The 12,549-nt window shown below is 47.4% G+C and overlaps 1 protein-coding gene across 1 annotated transcript in view; it reads right to left on the reverse strand.

Moving 5' to 3' along the window:
* Positions 1 to 4,946, reverse strand: part of Col15a1 (collagen, type XV, alpha 1) — a 93,789-nt gene extending 88,843 nt beyond the window's left edge. Inside the window, exons 1-2 of the mRNA XM_013023359.1 lie at positions 4,904 to 4,946; positions 4,731 to 4,819 (exon numbers count right to left, since the gene is read on the reverse strand). Of these exons, the coding sequence (XP_012878813.1) occupies positions 4,731 to 4,819; positions 4,904 to 4,914 (100 nt within the window). The 5' untranslated portion in view covers positions 4,915 to 4,946. The remainder of the gene's footprint in view (positions 1 to 4,730; positions 4,820 to 4,903) is intronic.
* Positions 4,947 to 12,549: the final 7,603 nt, after the last annotated feature.

A 12,549-nucleotide genomic window follows, 5' to 3' on the forward strand; every position in this document is an offset into this window, starting at 1 on the left:
CTACAAAACTAAATGTATATCAGTAAGAAAAAATATGTATACTCGGTCATAACCATAATGAGCCACTAACTCACATCCTAATGAGTACTTTGAGGAATTCTGGGTCCCACCTGGGAATATGATATTTCACAAGAAGATAATTGAAGGGAAAACAAGTAAGTTGTGTCTTATCAGTACCTTTAATCAGAATCAGTTACTTAAAGTAAGGCAACCATAGGTGCCCTGGGAGACTTGTGCAATAGACGTTTATCTTCTGCAACAGCAGGAATTCTGGTGACATTGTAATGTCACCAGGGAGAGGTAGGGTGATGCCATTCATCAGCTCCATTTTGGGTCAGTGAGGGACCCAAGGGTTGTGTGATAACACATGTCAAGATAATGAGAGAGGGTGGGCGGCTGCCCTTCGGCCATGATGGGTGTTGGGTGAAAAGAGCTTGAGGAAAACTGTGTTGCAATTGTCTGTGGCTTCACCATTCAGCTTGTGAACTATGAGCCCCTTGGGCAAACGTGAGTCCAGCTCCTTCCTGTCCCACACCAGCATACAGCCTTGCAGAATCAGTGGTTCATCTACCTTTGTGGAACTAAACTATGTGGAGTAATTAAACCTTGAGCTAGGTAACCCTTTTCATTTCCTAATGTTTTAAACCAGAAGGAATAGAGACATGAATGAATCTTGCCTCTTTGCATAAACACTGAGGTTTAGAAAGGGAAAGTGAGCCTATCTCAGCTCACAGCAGAATCAGTGATGAAACCCTGGTTTCTCCAAGTTTGATTTGGGTTGGGGGTGGGGGCAGGAGGGTAGATGCTAGGAAGCTCACCAAGATGCACCTTCACAGATGCAGTATCCACAATGTACCCTATGACTGTGCTCCACACTTATCACAGGGGCATGGAAGTGCGGGTGGACCTTGCTCTTCTAGCTGGAACTCAGGACCCATTTCCCCTGGGAAACAGCGCCCTCTGGGGTGGGTAGCTGGTGGGCTGAAGAGGTGTTGGCCTATACCAGGCTGGCCTCTACTAGTAGGCCCATCCCACATGGAGCCCAGATACCCTGTGAAAGTACGCGATTTGGAGTTTGGGTTGTTTTCTTTGTTTTTCTGGTCCTGGGGCTTGATCTCTGAGGCTGGGCGCTTTCCCTGAGTTCCTTTTGCTCAAGGGTAGCACCCGAGCCACAGCTTCAATTCCCACTTTTTCTGTGATAAATTGGAGGTAAGAGTCTCATAACTTTCCCACCCAGGCTAGGTTTGAACTGCAATCCTCAGATCTCAGTCTCCTGAGTAGCTAGGATTACTGATGCGAGCTATTGGCACCCAGTCATGCGTTTGCTTTTACAAATGGCTTCACTGAGGTAAGTATGCATTGGATGACATTCAACATTGATGAGTACAGTTAAATAAGTTTTGATGGGGTTATAAGTTGCATGGTCACCACCTCAGCCCACTTTTAGAACAGTTTCCAGAAAGTTCTCACGCCCATTTGCATGACTCCCTGCTTCTGTCCTTGGCCTGGGAAGTCTTCCCACACTTATGATAATCTATCTGTGGGATAATATAGCCCATGGCTTGTTGTAATAGGCTCTTTGCATGTCTGGCCTCTTTCAGCTAGTGCATTTAAGGCTTATCTATATTGTAGAAGAACTCTGTGCCTCAAGTCATTGTTTGCTGCTGAATAGCATCTCATGGAAAGGATATACCTTGCGGTGTTCGTTCGGCATTGATGGACTGTTTGCTTTCATCTTGGCACATTCTGAATAATGCTGCTATGAACATTCACATACAGGTTGGGTGTAGGTATAGGCTTTTCTTTCTCATGGGTAGATATTTAGGAGTAAAATCACAAGGTGGTAGGATAAGTATGTCTCACTTTTTAAGAAATTGCCAAACTGGTAAAAAACAAAACAAAACAAAACACAAGAATGGCTAGGTGTAGTGGCTCATACCTGAGATTCTAGCTACTCAGGAGGCACACATTGGGTTTAAGGCCAGACCCCCACCTCTACCCCCCCCCAAAATGTGACGCCCATCTTGATGAACAGGTTGGGCATGGTGGCTTGTTCTGTCACCCTAACTATGCAAGAGGCATAAATAGGAGATAGTAATCTGAGGCTGGGCCTCGGCAAAAAGCACAAGTCTGTATCCAAGAAAATTAAGCAAAAGAGCTGGTACAAATCCCAGTATGAGGGGGAGGAGGGGGGACCATACCCCCATAGCAGCCCACATACAAACCCACTTTCAGAAACCACCCTGCTTATGGGTTTAGCACGGTGGCCTCTGGGAAAAAGTCTTGGAATCAATGGACACATAAAAGTATCCTGGGTCTACTCAGGAACAATTGTGTGACTTTAGGCAAATTCTGTGCCTCTCTGAGGCTCCTCTGTAAGAAAAAGTCAAACTCCAACTTCCCATCGATGCTGGGAGGTGGCTGCAGTGACTTGGTGGAGGCTGAGTGCTTTGTAGACTACACCAGGCCAAAAAGAGAGGTGGGGAGCGGGGAGCTGGCTCCTGCTACAATTGTGCAATTGTGACCCTCCAGTCATGGGACTCATTACAGACTGCGGGGCCTGTAAAGCCTTCTCCACCTCTGAAGCTGGTTAATAGCATGGTTATTAGCAAGAGTGCTAGAGTTCAGACTACCCAGTTCAAATCCTCCCTTAGACACTTAGCAGGCTTGGCTAAACATCCAGTCTGTTCATCTGAAGATAGCAATTCTCAATGCTAGGCTCTGAGCTCTGCAAAGATTCGATGAATGAATACACAGTGTTTTATGGGAGTTAGCCATATTAAACTGCATGCAGAAGGTGGGTAGTTCATATTACAGGAGTTCGCTTCTGGTCTCAAAGGGGCCCTTGAATATTGTTAGTTGTAAACAGCCCTCCTATGTGTGTGGGGGGGAGGGGGCTTCTGGCCCACAGCTTTATATAGGTTGGAGCAGGACTTCCTCTGTGCTTGAAACAACAGCCCTGACCTGACTTCAGGGGACCAAGTTATGGACCTAGGAGAAGAAAGAAACACCAAAGTTTCCTTTCCAGAAACTTAGAAAGTGGTCAGTATGGCAGGAAAGTTCTCCAAAGACCACAGAGCCCAAAGCTGCCCTCAGCCGCTGAGCTGGCAGTGCCCTATGTCACATGGGAAATTGCAGCATTCTGACAAGGCCTATGGTGCCGAGAAGCCAAAACTGTGTTCCAACTGGCCTTTGATCTCCAAGAAATGCCAATCTGATGCCTTAGCAGGAAAAGCAATCATAGCACTTGGGGCTCACGCCCTAGGAGACCATTCTGAAGCTGCCCTGGGCTTCTTCTGGTGCACAAGGAGTTTACTGAGGCCACACACAGAGCCCCCAGCTTCCTTCAGGGGGCCAGTCTTCCCACTCCCTTACTCTACTTCAGACTGTGAACACATCTAAAACCACACAGCATCAGAGGAGACTTATCAGGCAGACAGCCTGGCCCTGCTGCTAAGGTGTCTAGAGAAATGACTGAACAAGAACAGGAGCCTGGAGTCCTGGGTTCAAATCTTGACTTTCCAACGAGCCTTTCTCAACTTCAGCTTTGGAAAACTCTTGCTTTGTTTCCCAACACTCAGGTTACAACACAGATCACAGGATCATTTTGTGCCTAGTTAGCAAGTGCCAGCACATTATTTCTAATTCTTCCTTTAATGCTCGGTGTCCCTAGGAGGTAAGGTGGCTTAAAGACTCCCAGTGCTCAGATGAATAAACTGAGGTGGAGAGGTGAAATCCATTTCCAAGATCGTCCAGTGGAGACATCTATGCAGGCCACCTGACCTTAACCAATACCTGTTTAACTCAAGCTCCACGTGGGTGTGCAAACATGTGCAAGCGTGCCTGCACACCATTCCTGGGGCTAGAGGCACTGTTTCTTAGCTTGTTGTTGTTGTTGTTCAAGGCTAGTGCTCTACCACTAAATACTATACTCCACTTCCAGCTTTTGGTTGTCAATTGGTGATAAGAGTCTGAAGGACTTTTCTGCCCCAGCTGACTTCAAATCCTGATTCTCAAAGCTCAGCCTCTTCAGTAGCTAGGATGATCCATTAACACCCAGCTCAAATTCTACCATTTCAACCTCAGCTGAGTCCTGATATAGAAACTGAGCGCCAGAAAACAAAATGAACCGTCTGTCTAGCTTGGAGCCCAATGCTCTTTCCAACCACTCATGGTGCCACGGCTCAGGGGGAATGGGACCACCTTAGGTAACTCAGAGCTAAGGTGAGCAAGCGTGAGATCCATTCTATTATTTCTTCGCAGCCAAGGCCCAAGGTATCCCTCCTGGTGAACAGGCTTCCCACGTGGGTACCGGGACGCATTCGCCCTGCCTCGCCTGAGCCAGCGCCCCGCACACCTGAGCGCTGCACACCTGGGCGCCGCCAGCGCCGCGCGCGCTTAGGCTGTCGCCTCCAGCCAGGTCACTGCGCTTCCCAAGTCCCTCTGTGCGCAAGATTAGAGGAACTGCACCCAGCTCGGCCACCTCGGATACCCAGAACGCACTCTTACACCCCGGCTGCCCCAGGACCCAGGTTCCTGGCCAGGACGGTACACCGCGGGGAGGCACGCGGGCAGGACCGCCCGAGAGCGCACCGAGCGGCCGGGACTCCCTTTTATGTCCAGGAATGAGCCGAAAGCGCGCTGCCGCTGCGCCCGTCCTGCACCCCCACCCCCACCCCATCCCCGGGCTCGGGGGCCCGCGAGGGGCACCCTCGGACCGGATCGCCTACCTGCCGAGGCGCGTGTCCGGGTGAGAGTGGACAGGAGCGCGGAGACGGAGAGCAGCGGCCACAGTAGGCGCCAGCACTGCGCGTTCCTCCTGCAAGAAGTGGTGGAGAAAAGGTTGAGGCGGCGGCGGCGCGGGCGGGCGGAGGGGCGGAGGGCGCCGCGACGCGGGTCCTACCTGGGTGCCATCGTGAGGATCTGCAGAGCCCCCCGCCGAGGGCGCGCGGCGGGCCCAGCAAAAGCTCCGGCTCCGCGCCGGACTCGGGGCGCTGCGCTCGCCCTTCCCGCCGGGAACAAAGGCGGCTCTGGGCGTTGTGGAGGCAGAGGCAGCGGCAGCGGCAAAGATCCCAGCTCCAGACCCGTGCCCGGAGTCGCCCGCGCCCTGAAACCCGACTCCGCCGCGCCCTGCGCTCCTCCACGCGCGGCGGCGGCGGCGGCGGCGGCGGTTGCAGCGGGAGCCCTCAACGCGCGGGGATCCCCGCCAAGCCGGCCACCTCCCCACGCCCCTTTCCCTCCACCCGGCCTGTGCTCCACCCTAGACCTCCTTATGTAACCTACGAGGAAAGCCCCGCATCCGCGTGCTGCTCGGGGCGAGCTGTGCACGCCTCCCCCCCCCCCGGCCCCACCCAGCCCTCCAGTCTGTCCTGGTGGACAGATCACTCCCCTCTCCTCTCCACAACCACAGTGATTCCCTTACATGACTGAGGAGACCGAGGCTCAGGGATGGAGCGAAGGCCGCACAGCTGGACTCATCTCCGGGCTGCTGTACCTTGCCTGCCAAGCAGTTGGATACCCAGGAGTGGATGCGTTTGGGGAAACCTAAATGCTACCCTGAACTAAGGCTTTAAAAAAAACCCTGGTGTGCTCCGAAGTTTTGCCATGGATGCAACCCTCAGAAACCAGATCCAGTCACCTCTAGCCTCCCCCATTTTAATGATGGGTAGGTACGTGGGACCAGAGTGGGCATAAAGCGCGCCATCTACCCAGGGACTTCGGCTGTCAAGAGACCAGACTTTTAATTAGAGAAAGAGAGAGCACGAGAAAGGTCTCCGGATGATGCTGACATGGGATAGACTCAGCTGGTCATTATAAAGTCACCTACACAGGTGAGCTACCTACCCACAGCCAGGAGACAGACCCTTAGCAAGAAGCAGCTGAGAAGGCAGGAGGTCAAGGTGAGCCTGGACTCTGGGGGACTCGCTATTTATTTCAGAGCATGAGACAGGAGCAAATCTGCAAAGTGAGGATGAGGAAGCATCCTTCCTCCCAGCTGGGTGGCAAGAGGATACAGGTTAGTGAAATGGAAGGCATTTCCTGGAGTGTCTGGCAAGGTGGATGTTGGTGATGAGATTTACCATCAGCTGGAGCCTGGAGAGGGTAACAGGGAAGAGTGGAGCAGGACCTTTCTTAGGCAATGAGGCAGCATGGACCCCCTGGAGCGCTAACTTAAGCCTACCAACACATTCTAACAACACTGATCACTTTGGCCTCCTAAGAATGTAAATTCTCTTCCACTCACATAACTTTTGCATATTAATCACTAAATGTAGAGAATTATCTTTCTTAAGGTCTGTATTTCTTTATTGGTTAGCACAGCAGCTAGGAATGGAGTTGATTTTCCTTTGAACCATGTTTTTTTACATCACTTAGAAAAAGCCACCCTAACTATTGTAACAGGACCTTAGAACGCGCTTTTGCTGAAAAGCAAGGATTTCTCACTTAGACCCACAAGGAAAGAAAAACAAGAGGAACATCTGCCATCCCTGCCTTCGTTTTACAGCTGCCTCCTTCACCTTACAACTTTGGGCCCAATTCTGTCTGAACTCTGCACATGGGCCTGTTAATCATCCAAGGAGTGTCTAAAAACCATTGCTGCCTAAACTATCTTCTCCTCCCCACCCCTCCCCCCACTCAAGGTTGAAGGCAGGAAGATAAAGAGTGCCATGGGCTTTAACTGTGTCCCATTCCAGACCTTCTCAAGCTTCTAGTCATTGTCCTAAACTTGCAGTCACCTAGGTTTCTGGGAATAACAGGACTGGCAGATAAACATCTTAAGACAAAGTCAAATCTACCCACTAAGCAGCAAAGACTTTCTTATTGTCAGAAGGCCCTGCCCCACCCACTCTGAGAAAATGATCCACCAGGTTACCATTGAACCATTGAACTGATACAGTCTGCATCTAATCTGGAAACTCCAGGCAGTAATGCAAAGATGGCTTTGGGCTCACTGAACCCCTTTACCTGTTTTTCCCATGAGACTGCTTTGAATAAATCTCCTTTCTCTGCCCTTACGACTTATCTCTCACTGGTTTATTGGGACTGGGGGGTCTAGCCTAGTCTCTTGGGATGTTCAAAGTCCCAGGCTCCCAGTGACATTATGACTATCCAGTAGTTCTCTTCTGTTTGACAAAACCAGAGACTGTGAATTGGTGGTCATAAGCTCAGTGTGGCCCACATTGCCAAGGATCAACCTCCAGATTAAATTAGTTCATGATTTCTCATGACAAGGGAATTGTGTATAAAAACCCAGCTTTTTACCAGTACGACTATGTTTATTGCAGCATTATTTACAATAAATAGATATGGAACCAACCCAGATGCCCCTCAGTAGATGAATGGATCAAGAAAATGTGGTATATATACACAATGGAATTCTATGCCTCCATCAGAAAGAATGACATTGCCCCATTTGTTAGGAAATGGAAAAACTTGGAAAATATTATATTAAGTGAAGTAAGCCAGGCCCAAAGAAACATAGGTCCCATGGTTTCCCTTATTTGCAATAACTGGTATATGTCTGAGTCAAGCAGAAAAGGTCAGATAAGGTGATGTTAGGGAAATGAACCCTAAGATAAGATTCAAATGTTTTTTTTTCTTTCATGCGATTGTTTCTAACACATTTATAAGATTATTTCTTTGTTGCTTTGTATATCCCTCCCCCACAGTATAACCCCTGCTTTCACTGTATTTGATGTCAGTATAATTTGTGGAGGGTAAGGAAAAAAACAAGTCGTTTAAATAAAGATACAGGTGGACCCGTTGCAACAATGAGACATACAAGTCCTTATGTTGAAAACAAACTTTGGTGGGGGAGGGGGAGGTTGGGGGCTGGGGAAGGATGGGAAGGGGAAACAAAGGAGGAGGCTACAGCTACAATGCTTGATAAGAAATGTACTCATTATCTTGCCCATGTAATTGTAACCCCTCTGTACAGTATTTTCACAATTAAAAAAAAAAAGAAATGTACTCATTATCTTGCCCATGTAATTGTAACTCCTCTTTACGGTATTCTCACAATAAAAAAAAAAAATCCCAGCTTTTTAGCTTCTCTTAAAAATTTAGGAAAACTTGGAGACACTGGGCCAGAGAAATGCCTTCTATATCTGTAGAATCTTCCCAGCAAGCTGGAGGAAGGGCGCCTCCTCGTCCCCATGTTACACACTTGCCCGGGTTTCATGTAGTGAATAAGTAGCCAAGCTAGGGTTCATTCCATGTGCCGGCAGTTCTTGTCATTGAAGAGGGAACTGAGTCCATAAAGACAGAACTTCCAGTTTGCCATAGTTCCCACCATTCTCTATTATTCAACACCAAGCCTAAGAACAAGTCCTATTTAGCACCATACTTTGCTCTGCCTTTGCTTCTAAGAAAGAGAAAAATGGAATCGATTGAGATCTCACAAGCTTCTTTAAAAAAAGAGATATATAGTGCCAATGGCTCATGCCTGCAATCCTACTCAAGAGGCTGAGATCTGAGGATTGCAGTTCAAAGTCACCCTAGGCAGAAAAGTCCGTGTGAGATTCTTATCTCCAATTAATCACCAGAAAACGGGAAAGGTGCTATGGCTCAAAGTGGTAAATTGCTAGCCTCGGGTAAAAGAACACAGGGACAGTGCCCAGGCCTTGAGTTCAACCTCCACAATCACTACCACCACCAACAAAAAAGCCATGTTTAAGGAAAGGTGAACATGTTTCTCCATGTTTGGCATACAAATGAAGTATGCCTGCATTGAAAACGAAGATGCCAATATTATGAACTATACCTGGCTCACCTCCATCACTTATATTTACTTGAAGGATGAAGGCTTAGCTGAATTTTAATTGGTGGGCTTGGCTGTGGTCCATTTTATTAGTCCAGTGTACATATGGGTAAGGCAGCAGATATCTTTAATGACTCTTGAAGGAAGTTCTGTATGTACATTTCATATATATACATATATACATATAGATGTATATGCATGTATATATGTACATGTGTACATATATGTACTGTGTATGTATATAGACACTCATATATGTACATGTATACATATATGTGTTGTGTGTGTATATATGTATATATGTTATAGATATATAGATGCTGGCTATCTAATACTTCACTGGTATAAAGATAAAAGTCCCCAAAGCTCATTTCTCTTCTTCCAATAAGGAGAAATAGATACAAGTTAGTATTGTTGGTTTTATACCTACATCACATAGGTAACCAGACCATATTCACAGAAAAGAAGGGCTCTCATTTGGAAAATTAGCTTAGAAGTAGTAATTCCGACATCAGATTGGTGGAAGACAGGGAAGGTCTCAGGCCTGTGAGCTGGGGGTGGGGGATGGTACTGCTGTGAGTGTGCAAGGGATGGGGCAGGAAGCCAAGCAAGGCATTCTACCTCCTGCCAGACAGCGTTGTGGGGGCTTAAGCGATTTCCTTCCATTCAATGTGAAGTTGTAGAAATAGCCAAGAGGAAGCCTCATGTCATACTCAAGCTAGTCTAAATTGTTTACCGTGGTTAAATACACTCTGCAAGACTGAGACGTGTGGAGACTAGGGATTTAATGTCCCCATTCTTCCAGGACCTGGCTAAATTAATTGGCTGTTTCATTTTCCTATAATCTGTCCAAACATCCCAGAAGACTGTATTCCAAAACTGTCTCCAGACTGACTCTGGCAGCTGGAAGGGGCACAGGAATCTGTGAGAAGCATCCCAAACTTGGTTCAGAAAAGAAGTTTCCAGCAGTCAGTACATGTGATTCTGCACTTGCATTTCTTCAGGACATGGGAATAACAAATACTTCCCTTATGGAGATGCGGTGAGAAAAGCTCACAGGAGATAACAAAGACTGTGTCAGGCATCGCTGTCAGTGCCCTATTCACAGCCCCTCTTCTTGTCAGATATGTGCTTGGTTGTGTCTTCCAACTACCAACATCTGTATTTCTCTTTCTTTTTTTGTCATAGGACTTGAACTCATGGCCTGGGCACTATCTCTGAGCAGCTTTTGTGCTCAAGGCTAGTGATATACCACTTTGAACCATAGCCCCCATTTCTGGTTTTCTATCAGAAAAGAGTCTTGAACTGTAATCCTCCAATCTCAGCCTCCTGAGTAGCTAGGATTACAGGTGTGAGCCACCAATGTCCTGAACTTCATCTCTTCACCTGAGTGCTTTCTTGTGTCTCAAGAGCCTGCTCCACCCATCAGCAAAGAAGAGTGAACCCCACCATCCCACCAAGCAGTTCCTGACCCATGGTGGATGAAAACCTCAGCTCCCTGGGTAGGAATAGCCAGATAACATGACCACCTCTCCATCTCCCCCCTAGCAGAAAACTGACCAAATGAACTACTCACAGTGGATCATTGGCTCAGTCTCTATTTCTGGACCAATCCAAAGTAAGATGGTCACTGTTTCCAGAGCCTCTGGCTACTTGTTTTAGTCCTAGTCCCCTCATGACAACCAGCTCTTCCCTGCTTTGTCACCATCTTCAAGCAGGTGCAGCTCATATTCTTGTCTTGAACCAACCCCATGCATTCTGATTGAGACTCCACCTCAGACTGTTGAGGAAACCTGGAAACACAATGCAGTTGCTGTGTGAGAGTGGGTCAATATGTTAGCCAGTAGAACCAGGTCAATACAGTTCTTTCCCTCCTCTTCCAACAAATAGTCCAATAAAGTAATTTTTTCCAATGTATTTAAATGCTATGGCTTGAATCCAGAGACTCGCACATACTAAGTAAATGTTCTACCTCTGAGCTACTTCTCCTACTCCTAAAAGAATAATATTAAGGCATCTTCAACTTGGTCTCACAATATTGAATAACCACTCACATCTAATGCCTCTTATAGATTCTTCCTCCTCCACTGCTTCACTCTTGTTCCCCTCCATTTCCTATGACTCCAGCACAGTAAAGGCATGTCACCTCAGATGCTACTGTCTGAGTAGGCTAAGATGAGAGGTGATAGAATTTATCTCCCACCTCTGCTACATTCATGTACATAACAGAGTAGCTAAGGTAGCTGTCAACTCCTGTTCTCTGGCTCCAATTAGCATAGTATCACCAGTATAGGGGATTCCCATTATAATCTAAGTTGTGTCTGATGATACATTCCTATGAACTGTATTGTGACTGATAACTGGAGAATTAAGTGAATCTGTACAACTGTCTTTGCCATGTGAAAGTTTTATTTCATCTTCCCTGGGATTGAATTTGTGAGATCACATTGCATCTCACCAGCCAAAGCCTATGCTGAGACACTCTAGTAAAGATACCACAGCTGGCATGGCAGCTGCAAGAGATGCTACCCTCCAGCCAAGTTTATGGCAACCATGTCATATGCCACAACCCATTTGGCTTTCACAAGGGCTGTGAGTTAATGGAAATGTACTGGGACCCACCACACCTGTGCCAGTTCAGTCTTGAAAGTGGCTCTAATCTCTCCAGTACTTCCTGGGGGTAGTGTTGTTTCTGATCTATTATCATGAAGTGGGGGAAAGGAGGTAGTTTCAAGGACTTCCACTTAACTTTTCCTACCAGACTCTACAAATGAATATAAAGACTCTGTCAGAGGCTCAGAAGATCTATCCTGATTAGTCGAGATCAGGCTGCTCAAGCAGGTCTTGAGCACACAAGTAAAATATGTGAGCAGGTGGCCCAGACTGATGTCACCGACTGCTCTGCACCAAGGCCGTTCCTTAACTCACACTTATGGCTTAATGGGTGGCTCCTATGACCAACAAACAGAGAAGAAAAGAACCCAGCGGTGTCACAGAGAAGTCCATGTGTTTGGTCGACACTGGCTGAAAATGGAATGTTGCTGAATTGCAGCCTCAACAAGAGTAACCTTGCAGGACACTAGTGAAGAGAACTTCTAGTGGCTGCCTGAACTCTGAATGGTGTACCAGCCAACTTCTTCCAAGGAGGGAGGAGTGGCATACTTAGCTATGTCGATATAAGTGACTAAGATATGGACACAGGTCTTAGATGATGGCCAGGGGCCTAAAGGACAGGATTGGATGAGCCAGAACAAGGAGAACTAAGGAAGTGTAATGTAGATTGTCCTAGAGAAATGAACCCAACATGTCTTTGCATCCCATAAAGCTCCCTGTACCAGTTACCACAGAAGAGACATTCAGCAACGGGGTAGACAGAATAACTGCCAGCCAATCTCTCTCCTTGGCTCTCTCCAGGGCTGATGCAGTAGAACCATAAATAGTGATAATGATGACAATGGCAAATACTAAGCAAAGAGCCCATTAGCATGGACCCTGTCCCTCTTTAGGCATATCTACTGACATTGCTGAATGTCAACCTGTCAGGTGGAGACTGACATTATACCCTCCATACAGCACCATTTTTCAGAAAGACCATCTTGGCAACGTGGTGGATAATAGGGAATTGTGTTTAACTGGCACCATGTTGTGTTCTTGGTGGATGGTGAAGTCCCACCACCAGGGTGATGGGTGTGTCTGAATTCCTAGAGGCAGGGGCCATCCCTAGACAATAGGCTACTGGACCTGTCAGTCCTGTGCCACGAACTCTGGAGACTCTCAAGTTCCCTGTG

This window comes from Dipodomys ordii, unplaced genomic scaffold (genome assembly GCF_000151885.1).
Source record: "Dipodomys ordii isolate 6190 unplaced genomic scaffold, Dord_2.0 Scaffold67, whole genome shotgun sequence".
Lineage (NCBI taxonomy): Eukaryota > Metazoa > Chordata > Mammalia > Rodentia > Heteromyidae > Dipodomys > Dipodomys ordii.